Here is a 15,003-nt window from a genome sequence, read left to right on the forward strand (position 1 = left end):
AATAAATAGGCATTTTTGTCTAATTCTTATGACTTGTTTGGTTAGTCTTATGACTGCCATTTTTCAGATGATGAAACCAAGTGGTTTTCCTCAGGTCAGTGAGTGGCCCGGCTGCATTTTGATCACTGGTGTCTTTGATGACAGTAGCCTTTCCCTACACCAGTGATTCCCAAAAAGTGGTCCCCAGACCAACAGCATCAGCATCACATGGGAACTTGTCTTGAATACAAATTCTTGGGCCCCATTCAACTACTGAAAGAGAACTCTGGGGGTGGGGTACAGCAACCTGTTTCACAGGCCCTCGCAGTGATTCTTACATGTGACTAGATGTGAGAACCACGGGCTTATGTCGTGAGCACAACCTGCATTCAACTATGGCTTATACTCCCTGCAGAGAGTATTTAAGTTCTGGTGAGTGTCTTTTTTTTCCTTTCTTCTTTTTAAAATCATTTCTGAACAAATATATATTACCAATATATGGTAATTTGATATTCCTCTGCAGCATCACATGTGGTCGGGTTAGAGGAGCAGGCAGCCTGGGAAAGGAAGCCCAGATCCACTGCCTGCTGTCACATATTCTCGGCAAGTTATATAACCTTTGTGAGTTTTGGATTTGTCTTCTATAAAAATGACATAAGAATGATGAGATCATGCACAAAAAGCAGTTGGTCCAATGCCTGAAACCTACCAACCACTCAATAAATATATCTTTCATCATGATCATCATTAAAGACTATAATACCAGTAACATTATAATGAATTGCATGAGTAGGGGAGTTTATGTGTTATGTATGTCACCAAGTTCCAGAGATGCTCCTCTACTTATAATTTTTAGTATGGAAGGACCTTAATTTTTCCATGTTCAAGATGATTTCCAATTCATTTCAATTCAATATACATTTTTGATCTCTCATAATGTAGAAGATATCCCACTGTTTCAGGATATTTTTTAAATAGAGTAATGATACCAGTTATCAATTAATCTACTAGGGAATGGATATCAGTATCTACTGGATACTTTTTAAAAATTAAATACTTTAAATCTTCATTCCATATTGGCTTAAAGCTTTAGATTATATCTTTTAACATTATTTGAAAAATAATACATTATCACAAAATTAAGAGGCTGTGTTACTATTGACACATATTTAATTTCAGAATAAATTGCTTATTTAAAAAAACCATTATACCATATTGTGATCTCTGTATAGTTAATTGTACAATCTCAATAGTGTTTTAATATGAAATCTTCAAATAATAATTCACCTACAGTAATAATATAATCCCTATATTTTACTCAGTGAAGCTTATGCCTATTATTTCTTGTTTATTTGTGCTAATCAGTGAAAGAAACCAATTTCTGTCTCTTTTATTACATTTTTTATACTTACAAAAGGCTATCATCTTCTCTATGTCTTTTTTTTTTAGAGTGAAATTTTCAGGTCTCATAACCTCCTCTTGCAGCTCGTGTTTTCAAGATCTTTTTTATCATTTGTATTGTTCTCTACTGAATGCTTGGCAATTTGTCTCTTTTCTGAGATGTGGTGTTCTGCTGAACTCAGTCCCCAAATCACAGCCTAACAAGACCTGAATGTAGCTCATCCCTTTTGATGCATGACATCACCATTACAATTCAACACACTGCAGCATTTGAATATATTAACAGGGATCAGAATGTGGACTCATTCAATTTATCATTCACTGGAATTCTTGAGTTTTTCTCTCTCTGCTGCTACTCTCTCTAGCTTTGCAATGCACTTTTTGGTTCCATTACCTTTCCCTATACCAACTTTCACATCCATTCGATCCTCCTGAATCCCACCTTGCCCTTGGACCTATCTCCCCAGCATATCAAGATCTGGCTGTAAAATAGCACAGAGGCACCTGGGGGGCTCAGTCATCAAATGTCCTGGGATAGAGTCTCATCAGGCTCCCTGCTCAGCGGGAAGCCTGCTTCTCCCTCTCCCACTCCCCCTGCTTGGGTTCTCTCTCTCTCTCTCTCTCTCTCTGTCAACTAAATAAATAAATAAAATCCTTAAAAAAAAAAAAAAAACACAGCACCCCAGATTTGCAATCCCTGCGAACTTCCATGACTCACTGTCCTTTAAATTTTTAGCATACATACACAGCATCTCCCAAAACATTTTGTAAGTATCCTATTGCATTACCTTGGGAGGCTTTTCTTAGAGATGATTTTTAAGGGTCCTGTGAAACAAAAAACAAGCAAACAAATGCAACTGACTAGTGTGTTGCTTCAGGCACATTTAAAAAGAAACCCTACCCTCCCCTTTATTGACTTGATTTAAGAAGTTTAATCTCAGCAACAACTACAGGATCACACAATTGTTTTATTATTAAGCTGTCACTGAAAAAAATACAGGTTAAATCTCTGGTCCTCACACAGAGGTAGCTCAGAGAGTACCCTGTACCCTCAACTGCAGGAGGTCCCTTGTGTATGCAGGGACATGTCCTATGGCTGGTCGGGCAAATCTTAGAAACACAGCGTTAGTTCCACTTAGCGTGCTTACTTAGCCAGTTACAGAAGAAAGCAAAGGAGGAGAACATACAAATGATGAAGGAAAGAATGAAAGAACCTTCAAGTATTAGACCCAAGTTTAGTTATTTTGCCATAAATAAGTGGCAGAGTTATCAAAACCAAAATGAACTGATACCTCATGTATAAACTTTCACGTATAAGGGAATTTTGGAAGTGACGGATTGTTCAAATTCACAGACCGAAATTTACTACACTCGTTCAACTAAACATCAATCTGTGTACCTTCCCTCTGCCTGGAAACCCCATCCACGCCCCCTGCACTCCCCACCCCTGACTTAAGTACTCATGCACCTGCCCCCGTCTCTCCGCCTGCCTTCCTAGTCCCAGCAGGGTCCTGCTCATCCTCTTGAGGATGAATGTGATTCCCCCAAAACAGATCCCTCCCTTCTTGCTTCACACTGTCATGTGCTGAGCCCTTGCTTCAAAGAACGACTCTTTGTTTATAGAGATGCATTCTCTAATTTTGAGCTCTCCGTCTTCTCTTTGCTTCCTGGCCACCAGCTGGTATTGAGAATTGCTTGGTAAAATTTGGTTAAATAAATGAATTATTTAAAAAATAGCATTTTCCCAATAGCTGTACTTTTATGGGTTAAAAAGCAACTGTCAGGTCTGAGAAAAGGCATGTGTCTGTAGCAAGAGGAATCAAACACACAAAAGACTAATCAAATAAAAAACAAAATGTCAGAGACCACGATCTTTAAATAATATATTTTACCTTTTTTTCTCATATGCATTTATGATCAGGTATCCTAGTACAATTTTGGGTGTATTGGTTTTGGGTAAATTTTTATGTGTTCATCCCTTAAATACATGTGGTAGAACTGACAAAGGCGGTAGAAAAAAGGAAAACAAAGCTTTTATTATAACATTTTCAAGTTTGATGTAATAGTTCTCAGAAGACTTAGCAAAAAGGATAATCATTGGTAAAAGTTAATAAATGAGAACACTTTTAGTTCTAGAAAAGACCCACGACAAATTTAACCGCTGTCTTTGAGTACATAATGGATCAACTGAGAGATGATAGTGATAGAGTATTTTCCTTCTTAGCTCAGGGTAAACCCAGAAATGGTTAACTTAAAGAGCAAACTGGACAATGGTTAAAAAGGTGACAAATTACTTAGCAATGCAGTGAACGATCTCTCACAGATTTGTGAAGCAGGATAGCTGTGCTTTGCTCTGGAGTCAGTTAACTACTACATTTAAACCTAAGTAACTTTTGACAAGACAACAATCAATTTGTTCCTTAAGTAGGAATAAATTACAGTCTCTGTGGTTCTCTATATTTGCCTAGAACAAGTCCCTTTCTCTGTTTCCCGGGAGTCATTCCAGCCACTCAGCTCGGGACAAGCCCACGGTGGCATGCAGGCATGCAAACTAGCACCATCCGAATAAACTGTCCCCCAGCTCCTCAACTTTCCCATCAGTCTCGCCTTAACACAGGGGCCAAAGACTGGGAGGAGTGATTATAAGTTGCCCAAAGTGTAATAAGAAATGGAACATAAAGGTCCTTAGAAATATAAAAATACCTAAGAAGGTTTAAAAAACTGTAGTGAAAAGATCATGATCTTCAATTTTTTATGCCTAATATTCAATATTAAAATGTCATTAACATTAACAAGTGACATTTAGTATAATATTTTTATCAAAGGTAATTCTATTAAACAATTTTAACATCACATTGTGTATTAAAATCCTGTACTGTGAAATTCTGAGATAAGATACAAGTTTAAGGTCTCTGTCAAGGGTCACTAAAAGAGAGGATTTTTTTCTATAACCTTTTTGGTTTTTGGTTTTTAATATTAACATACATTATACTTTTTTACTATATCATACGCTTGCAGTTGTTTTATAAATAAATACCACAACCTTTATAAAGAACCTTAGAATCTGGCCTACATAAAATTATTTTATTCTAACGGAATAGCAAACCACCCAAATTCAAAATAAGCTGGCACCGTATGTATGAAGAATAAGAGCCTAGATTAAGAAAGTTAATTTAAAACTCTACAAAACACTCCAGGGGAAAGTCTACTGTGGCTTTTATGTGGTTGCCTCATAAGCGATGAACCTGAAACACAGTTTCACAGTGTTTTTTCCTTGTCTTGTTTTCCTCTCGTTGATAAATGCAATGCATCAACTGAGAATCTGAAAGCAGTATTAAATCATATCAGAAATACAGGATTTGGTTCCACTTACCTGTTCCTGTTGCTGGAAATCCAATCTGAAATAAGTGTCGATGCCTGCTGGTGACAGTGTTTGTTGCCAAAACTGCACGCCAGCATTATAACTTCTCTCCGGAGTTCTCTAGGTACCATCAAAAGGAAAAACAATGAAAAAGCAGTGTTACTCTCTGGAGAGGAAGGGTCCCTCATTGCATAAGCAGTAGATAAGTAAATAATCAGCACAAAAATAATTTCCAGATATAGAAATCCTATTTTTGTGCAGAAGGAGATGGTCAGGCAGAGGAGAAGTTCGGGATAATACAAGTCACAAGTCTTCTCTGGGACAGTAATACAGCCAGGCAGGGGTGGGGGAGGTGGGGCTGGGTTCAAATCTCCCCTTTACCAGTAACAGCAGATCTTACATTGAAGCATGGCAAGGATATGCTTTTGTTCTCAGTACCAGGTAGGGGAACCTGGGCTATCCATCAGCAGGCCTCCCAGCAAAGGGAAAGGAAAGATGCAGAATGAAAGAAAGACCATCTCATGCTGCTGAAGTCGCAATGGTACTAGTTGTATGTTATTGTACAGCTCTGGGGGAAAAGAGGCAAATAAGAAATTGAAACAGTACTCATGTTGGTAGGATGCTTGAACAAGAGATCCATTAAAATTGTTTTTTGGCCATCCAAGCTTGATGTACGTGGTTGCAACTTGCTTTAAAATATATTCCTAAATGGGGGTTAGGGGAAATAAAGAGGATGTCAGTTTCAAACCTCTCCATGATGGTAATTACAGTTACATAATACAATTAAAATATTTTCTAAATGCACCGACTTCAAAATATCAGTAAAAAGATGGCCATGGTAAAGGCTCTAATTTTACCCAGCTCAGTGTTTCGAATATAGAAAATAAGGATAACATACAGTTGCAATGGTAGAAGTCTACTCTTTACTTCCTATTGAATGATTAAGTAATTTGCAATATTCGATATTTTAGATGACAATTTTGGTAGCGAAACAAGGACACTGAGGAACAGTGACAATGACACCCATGCACACAAATATACAAATGTATGCAGACATAGCTTGTGGAAAATAAGCACCTAACATTTATGCAGTTCATGTCAACAGAGCACATTTAAAGAAAAGCTGTGATGTAAGCCCAGCCGCTAGCCTAGCACTGTTGAATCTGACATACACAGAACACTCTTCAGTAAAAAAATATGGCATTTCAAAGTCAAAATCCATTGAGCTAATGATATATTTAAATATTAGCAGCAATATAAAATGTGCTCTCCTCACTTTAATGTGGTCCTTGAATTTTGTCAAAGAAATGAAAGCATCGAAATTACAGTAAAAGCAATTCTTAACTTTTACTGAAATTGAGGTGTCTGACACGAAATACTATTCTAAAGTACAAATATATACAAAAATGTATTTTACTTTTACAGAAGCTTAACATGGCAGTGTCTCTGTTAAGGAGAAAAGAGAAGTGTGGTAAGTCTTTCTCTAGCCGATAAAAGCTACACCAGAACTATAACGACCCATTTTTTTTGCATGTCTGTTGTCAGGGATTAGACCAAACTAATGACAACGAACAGTCAAGCCAGGATCATTCCAGTTTTAAAAAAAATATATGAAAACGGAGGTATTTGCATGCAGACTTGGAATAAGGAAACAAGAAGCAACTCTGATGATCATCAGACAATGTAGAGGGGGCCAGAAACATACTTTATGCCATGGCAATCTAGTCTCGAGTAATTCCAAATGTGGAGGTTAATTAGCAGAGCCCATGGGTCATAAGACGTTGGAGGATTTTATAATACACAGGGCAGACTCCTAAAATAACTGAGGGGAACCAAATAGGGCTCAAAGGTGGATAGAAGACAAAGAGACATAGTCTCATATGTAAAGCCTCACTGGCAATAAGAAATTTGGGAATCAGAAGCTCATTAGCCACACTTAATCTTAATGTTATTCAAAATGGTTATTAAATTAGATTAGGTGGTGTCCGCCATGCAGTGTTGGCTTACCAGACTTCAGCTTAGGAAATCTGGTCAGGTAACATTTTGGAATGTTTGTCATGTCTTTGTGTCTATTTGGATTATCTATTGTTTGCTCTCCTGTATCCCCTTGGACCCAATTATGAATGGGCTCTCGCCTCAATGTTGATCTTATCCTTGTTAATTAAGGAAGTGAATTGAATTCACTATGCCCTTTTGGATAAAAATAATGACTAAGAATCTTTACTGAAACTGTCTATATTCTGTTAAGATCTTTGGGATCCCTCTACCCAGGTTAAGTCCTTTGTGAACACAGAGCCCTTTAACTCTTAGAAAGTAAGTTTGAACTTTAAGGATTTGCCATGTATATTTGTTCGCAAATTCTGAGGCATTTAAGCTTAATTGACACTTTTAGGCCAGAATAAAAAGTAGCTCGGATTCCATTTCTTCTTCAAGTAATTGTCATCAGTGTTGCACAGAAAATCAGGACAAAAATGATAATAGAAATTAGAAGAAGAAACACAAATAACTCGGGATCAGTTGCGTAAAGTGGATAATGAGAAAACAGTTCATCATCTGAAAATGAGGAAGAAGAAAATAGGTCTTTTTACATTGAAGACATTGTATTTCTCCATGCGGTCCAGTAATTTATCAAGGGGATAAAGAGCTCGGCTGGCAGCATGCCAAGGAAGAAAATCCTTCTCCTCAGACAGGTATCTGATAATCTCCAGGGGGATATGCTGAGGCAAGTAGCCGGCTCTGCACAGTCAAAAAAGTTCATGTTAATTATATGCAGAAAATATACATGATGATGCAAAAGTGAAGATTTTACTTATGCAAATAAAAGGCAGAAAGCAAGATTCATCACAGTATAAAGAAGTCATGCTCAGTGCTATAAAAATAAAATTACTCACTTTTTAAATATAGTCCTACTTAGGATGCCATGTGCCTTAATACATACAGAGTTAGAGAGTTAAAAATTTACATACACAAAAATATCAGAATGCATATTTTTTTAAAAGGAAAGAATTCCGGAATTTGAATAAAATCTTCTCTAGGTATTTTCCTTCACAGAAACTCTTCTGAGGTCACATGTAATTGAAAATAATTGATTACTGAAATGCAATTTCAGTTTCTCAATGCATTCTCTTTGCTCTTCATGTAGTTCTGTGTAATAATATTTACTACAGATTGTTTTCAAAAGAATCAAACTAAAGAGGCAACTTACAGTTTTGACTGTATCTGTATCATATTACAATCTGAACAGCTCAAAAGAAATAGTTTCCAAAACACCTATGAAAATCTCAGTTAGATTTTAATAGAGTCCAAATTCCAAACAAGTTGAAAAAACCGGCTCTTCCCATTTATTATTTTCCTTTCAAAATAGATGCTGGTTCACCTTGGGGACCAATGTCAGATTCCTTGGAGAATATGAAACTGTAGCTTTTTTAAAAATGATCTGAACACACGTTGCGCATATTTAAAGAGGGTATGTCCAAAAAGGATCCAAAAAGAAGTGTATATCTCTACTCTCCAGGAAACTGCATATAAAATCCTTGCAAATCAAAGCATTATAAATGACAATCCACAGTACATTAAAAGGTAGTCTGTCTTAGCCTCAATGTCCCCGATGCATACACATTGTGACACTATGTGTTTTGCTGGATTTTTTTTTATTTTACAAGAATGATCAACTGAATGCAGACCTCTAACATGGGGACCAGCTAAATATGAAGGCAACCAAAGCATGCTTATCTCCGTTATCTACCTTTCACACTGATGTTCTTTTGTAACATCACAAAATTAGATGGGCCTTTTACTTTGTCCTTGGTAGAGGCGGACAGGCAGGGAGCAAAGCTCTGTCTCGTCTTCACCTGAAATAAGTTTGCCAGATTATCTAATTCTTACACACTGTTGACAAGCAAAAGTTACTCTATGGTAAACCTGTGGCCATGTTTAGATGTCTATAAGAAAAACAATTCTGAAGACGGTGCTTCAGTTTTCTTTAAAGGTTTTTAAAACACAGTTGTGTGTCACTCTAATGATTTTAGTTCATTAAACTGGCATAATTCAATGACTTATGCTTTGTAGGAGATATGACTAAAGAAGATGACAAATAATATTATGGAAGAGACTTGGATTTGAGAAACAGCTGGGAACTACTATTGCTTCCCATAGAATTAAGCAAATTCATCTTGCCAAGCTTCACGTTCCTTATCTACAAAATAAGAAGGTTGAAAAGGAAGACCTCTTTTTCAGCCCCAAAACATTTTATCCTAACCTTCTTGCGTACAATTTAAACTGCAACAAGTATTACAATAATACGGTCATACTTTGTTTGTTCAAAAATTCGAAAAAAAAAAAAAAACACAACCTTTGTAATTTCTTTCATTCCCTATCCTTCAGTTGTTCAATATGTGTAAGTCTAAGAGATAGGGCTTGGATCTAGGTTTTTTAGAAGATATCTGACAGAGTGTAAAAAAAAAAAAAAATAAAAGCAAAGCAATTTATGAGGTAAATAGCACAGAGAATATTTTGCTCATTCTTTAGATAAAGAGAACTATGTCTCAAGATTGAGTACCTTGCCAGAATCACCTAGCTCATAGTGGCAAATCTGGACGCCCATCTCCAGAGTCCTACTTCCAAATAATGACGGAAGTTCCAAATAATGACAAGCCAAGGAAAGTATTCATTAAATAGGGAAAGAAAGCAAGTTCTGTTTTGAGTCCTTATGGCAAAAATTGCTAACTGTTCACCAAAAGTCCATGCTTTCCTCTACTTCCTGGGATAGATTATAATGCCCATTTTTTTTGGTATTTAGGTGTGGTCATGTGAATGCTCATCACTGCCAAGGTTAGACCTCTTCCATTAGCTCCTCAATACTCACTTTCCCTGAAGTGAATCGTTCAGGGTGACCTTGGAACTCTTGAACTGAATATGTCAGAAACCCACCCGGGTGTCTGGATGACTGCATGCCTATGTACTAGTTCTCACACCAGTTCTGTTATGTGAGCAGGAAAAAACCACTTCTATTGTGTTTGATCCAAATACATGCTTGGGTCTATTTTTTTAAAGCAGTTAACCTTCTCTAATGCAGCCCTCAAATAGAATAAGAAACAGATTACATTCAAATTGCCCTCATTTGCGTTGTTACAAACATACGTAAGTAATTACCTACTACATAATTCAATACACTCACATTTAGCCTACTAGATCAAAATATGTAGCTACACTCAATTGGACAAGATGATCAGCTTCATTACAAAATTAAGACTTGTAAGAGATAATGTTGCTGAATAAGTTACCTAGTTTAGATATGTGTTTGTGTAATTGGCTGGTAATGATATCTGTGATTACTACTACTGATAATGCAATCAATATGGGGGAAGTGTGTGGAATCCAATGAATGGAACACTACATTAGCTTCAAGTAATCAGCCCAGTAGGGAGCACATTTAGGGTCCCGATGCCAAAAGGCAGTTGCCCTAGATTTGCATCATCACAGAGAAATGCTGCTGACAAAATAGGGGGAAAAAGAGCAAATTTAAAGAATATTTCATGTACAACTAAGTATGTTTCATTAATATTTTAGGTAGAGGTTGTAGATGATATCTATCTTCTGTACTGGGGTATAGGTTGGCATAAGAAATAATTTAGGGGGGCACCTGGGAGGCACAGTCGGTTAAGTGTCTAACTCATGATTTTGGTTCAGGTCATGATCTCATGGTTATGGGATGGAGCCCCAAGTCGGTGTCCTCACTCAGCGGGGAGTCTGCTGGAGATTCTCTCTCTCCCTCTCCCTCTGCCACTTCCCCCAGGTGCACACTGTTTCTCTCTTAAATAAATATATAAATCTTTTTAAAAAAAGAAATAATTTAGGAATCAAAGGAAATATGATGGGGAAATGAGGAAAGTTAAAAAAAATAGATGAAGGTTGCCCTTATGCACCTATATATATAGTCCCTCTTCCCACTTTCCCTCCTTAAACACACACATACCCTCTTCTCCTTCTTTGATTTACTGGAGCTTGCAATGAAATATATCTTTAGGCATACAAGAGAGTATTTTTTTTAGATAAGAAGAAGATTAAAACCAGACAATATTAGCTGGTATTGAAATGCACTGATCCTAGCTGGCTTTGTTTTCACCTAAGATCCAAAACTACTTTTTAAAAACTGCTCTGAATTCTGTGAATGTTAATTCTTAAATCTACTGAGATGGGTGGCTTGCACACAAATAACTTATTTTATGTGAATTTCCTTGAAAAGCATTTGGCTTCTGGGTGCTTGATACTTGGAAAAAAATAAAAAGCACAATCAGACTCTTCAGAACATCCTGCTTCCAGGTTTCACCGGTGGAATATTCATTTAAAACCAATAAATTACGTACTACATCTTTCACAATATGTCTAAGAGACATTATATCTCTCTTTTAGGGCACAGATTTTTAAAGCAATGGCTGACATGCTTAACTAAAAAGTTAACTCTTCTATCTATTCTCTTTTGTTAATCACTGTAAAAGGCTTTTATGTGTTCGTTGTGGGAAGATCCCATGGCGGAGACTGGAAACTCCAGTAGTCCTCAAAGTGCCATAGACTCAAAAAGGAAAAACACAGCGGAGGTATCTTTGTCAACCAACAGTCTGTTTGGTCAGGTCATAGATGAAACGAAAGCTATGATTCAGGCATTGCAGAAATGTTGTCGGCAGAGACGGAAAGGAAATTACTTATTTGCAGCCCCTTGAAATCAGAACCGCAAAAAAATTGCACAACAAAGAATCCTCATAGCGCCCCCCTTTTCCTGTTCCTTCTCTTCCGGAAAGACTCCTTCCACACTGACTTAGGCACTTCTTTTCTGGGCTCACAGAATACCTTGATAACAGTAATCTTTGTAGTAGTTATCATGATATTAATCATAATTTTATCATAAGATGGTCTTTCTCACTCACTGGACTTACCTCCTTAAAGAAATGAAGCCTGCTTTGCCTATCTTTGTATCCCCATAGCCCAGTGCAGACTCTAGTACAAAATAGGGACTCAATAAATGTTTTATTTTACACTAAATTACATTATGGCAATAATGTCATTGTTCTTAAAAACAGGAGCACTTTACAAGCATAATAAACTTTAACATACACATATGTATTTTTTAAATTAAGCATTTTTTAGGGTTAAAAGATACCAACAGGATGAGGAAAGTCTATTAGAGTGATATTTATACTATTTTTAGTCATCTTGTTTATTAGTGATATACATGATAGAAGATAAGAAGGCCACTGCTATCTAGCTAAGGAACTTTGACTCAGCTAATCTATATCCAAATGAAATAGCTTTATAGCCAGAGAGAAAGCGGAAGCACTGTATAAACACCTCTGTTTTTTGTTTTTGTTTTGTTTTGTTTTGTTTTGTCCCTGATGAGTAAATTACTTTCCTACTTTCCTGGAAGCAACAGCATTATTTTATACCATGTCTTTAAGTAAATTGATCGTGGGTTTGGAAATCTCTTTCTCTTAATCAGTAAATGGACAAGGATGAACTACATGATCTCCAGGGTCCCTTCTTCAGTAAAAATTTGAAGATTAAAAATAAAACATCCAGAAATAATTTTTTGCAACTTGTATGGTCCCCCCTACCACCACCACAATCAGCTTTTCTTCTCTGCAAACACACTTGCTTCTTTATTTCCAAGTATAATTTCTCAAGAAATCAGCCACCATCTAAATACAGGGATCCTCTGGGTACTCAGTAATGTTAAAAAGCAGAATCAATGTTTGGTTATTAATTGGAAGAGTTAATAGATGTTAGCTATTCACCTGAAAAGGAAAACATCCTTAGCTTTATGGCTGAAATGAATTATTTTTTAAAGGAAAATGATCAACTTATTTTAAGCTATAGTATATTAAGGATTTACCATATGGTATGGTGTTATGGAATGATGGTCTAAGTTTGTTTTAGTTTACTATCCTTAAAAGCTTCAGAATCAGTGCTATTCTGCAGCCCCCCAAACTTTTTTTTTTTTTTTTTTTAAGATAAAGAAGCTACAGTTTAAAGAAGATAAGCAACTTGCCAAGCTGACTTGGCTAATAAGTGAGAGAGCTGGAATTGAAAACCAAGACTGACAAGAAAGCTCTCACTGATTCCACCACATGAGACTGCCTCCCTAAATACCACTTTGAACTAGAGTTAAATGCTGTCTCCTTTCCTTTAACATCTGTTTACACATCACTATCATAGCTCTCATCACGTTAAGTCTAGTACATGAAGAAATACGTAATCAAAGCCCAGGTGCTAACAGGGCAAGCAAGCAATAGTAAGGATCAGAGGATTATGGGGAATGATTTAAAGAGGAGGCTTAGGCCAGGCATCAGTGAGGACTCCTGCCTGCATGACATGAGAGAGCAGATCCGGCGGGGAAGGAATTCAGGCCCCCTGGGAAACAGCAAGGTCCAAAGTCCTAGACCAGGAATAAATTGGGTACATTGGCAGAATCACAAGGAGGTTTTTGTGGCTGGCGTGGAGTGAGCCGCAGAAGAGTAGGTTAGGTATAAGGAGGTTGCAGAGGTTGGTGGTGCTAGAAGGCACTTAAATAAGAAGGGCTTCAGCTTGTTTTTCTATGGGTGATGGAATTCTACGGCAAGTGTTTGATCTGATTTATGCTCTGAAAGGGTGACTCTAGGGGCAGTAGAGAGGAAACCCAAATATGCCATGTGGTCCACCCAGAGGAGAACAGAGTGAAGCCTGATCTCCTAGCTGACTCTCTCCCTCTCCCACTATACAGGCTATGCTTATGAGAAAAACATACCTAGTGAGTGAAGTTACTGACATGAAACCAGACAATGATTTTTTGAGGTAGGCTTCACATGAGATTTGTTTTAGCAACAGTAGCTTATGCAGGTATCAGGAAAAGAAAATATTCCCAAAACTTATCTATGTATTATTTATTGTTACTCAACTGCTAAAAACAAAAACAAAAACAAAAAATAAAAAAACAGCAATGATGATATGGGACTGTGACATTGTTTAGGCAATGAACACGTTTTAAAAGAGTATATATTTTATATATAGAAAGCTGCACATTCCCGCTCTGGGTTAATTAACAGAATTATTCTGGAATTTAAATCATGAAAGCAGCCTGAAAGACCACCAGGAAAATAATCCACATAGCTTATGATTTCCATTGAAAATACAATGCTTACCTCTGGGGCTAATAATACATTATATGTTAATAAAAAATTTTTTTTAAATTTAAAAAAAAGAAAATACAATGCTTAATTTGGTATGGAATTTTGCTTACTAGGTAGTGACATTTTCCAATGTTCTCCATAGTCACACAGAAGTAAAAAGAATTTAAAAATCCAGTAGGATTTTACTGACATTAGGATATTAAATCATTAACCTAATCGACGGTGTTTCATACTTCCTATTTGGCTGCTTTTTAGAGATATGTGTGAATAATAGGAAACTAGAAAAAAGAAAAATATCACTGAAACCAAACCACTTAAAAAAGAACTAGGGGGCGCCTGGCTGTCTTAGTTGGAAGAGCATGTGACTCTTGATCTTAGGGTTTTGAGTTTGAGCCCCACATTGGGTGCAGAGTTTACTTAAATAAATAAAAACCTTAAAAAAAAAAAAAGCTTTAAAAAAATAACTGGTTAGGGGCACCTGGGTGGCTCAGTGGGTTAAGCCTCTGCCTTCGGTTCAGGTCATGATCCCAGGGTCCTGGAATCGAGCCCCGCATTAGGCTCTCTGCTCCAGGGGGAGCCTGCTTCCCCCCCTCTCTCTGCCTGCTTCTCTGCCTATTTGTGATCTCTGTTTGTCAAATAAATAAATAAAATCTTCAAAAAATAACAACTGGTTATATATCCTCTTATCCGATATATCGAAAGTTTTGCTTTTTGTGTAGATTTTACTATACTATACATTTAAGTTTACATAATTTTTTTATAATTTTCCATATTATTAGGGATTCCTCATAATTACTTTGGCAACATTCTGTTGGAAAGATAGATGGAGTTTACTATTGTTGAGTAACTGCGGTACACATAACAGAGCTATGAAAATCTTTGTGCACATTGTGATTCTTGGCAAATCTAAGTTCACGTTCTCAGGCTTCATCAATCAGCAATTGGTCTAGGTAAAAGAAAAAGACGTAGACAATCCCTGTGGTGACCAACACTGATTTAGCACTCCCTGTTATGCCAGACCCTGTGCCAAGTGCATATATTATGTATTATATATTACATATTATATATATTATCTATAATATTATACATTTTATTATATAATGT

General features: G+C 36.7%; 1 protein-coding gene across 1 annotated transcript in view; it reads right to left on the reverse strand.

Moving 5' to 3' along the window:
* TRHDE (thyrotropin releasing hormone degrading enzyme) overlaps nt 1-15,003 on the reverse strand; it is a gene marked incomplete at its 5' end in the record, with an annotated part of 379,638 nt that overhangs the window by 28,622 nt on the left and 336,013 nt on the right. The window contains 3 exons of the mRNA XM_080811630.1: nt 4,754-4,861; nt 5,348-5,445; nt 7,330-7,477. Coding sequence (XP_080667756.1) covers nt 4,754-4,861; nt 5,348-5,445; nt 7,330-7,477 — 354 coding nt within the window. The remainder of the gene's footprint in view (nt 1-4,753; nt 4,862-5,347; nt 5,446-7,329; nt 7,478-15,003) is intronic.

Source organism: Martes martes, assembly GCF_963455335.1.
Source record: "Martes martes genome assembly, chromosome: 8".
NCBI classification, from domain to species: Eukaryota; Metazoa; Chordata; class Mammalia; order Carnivora; family Mustelidae; genus Martes; species Martes martes.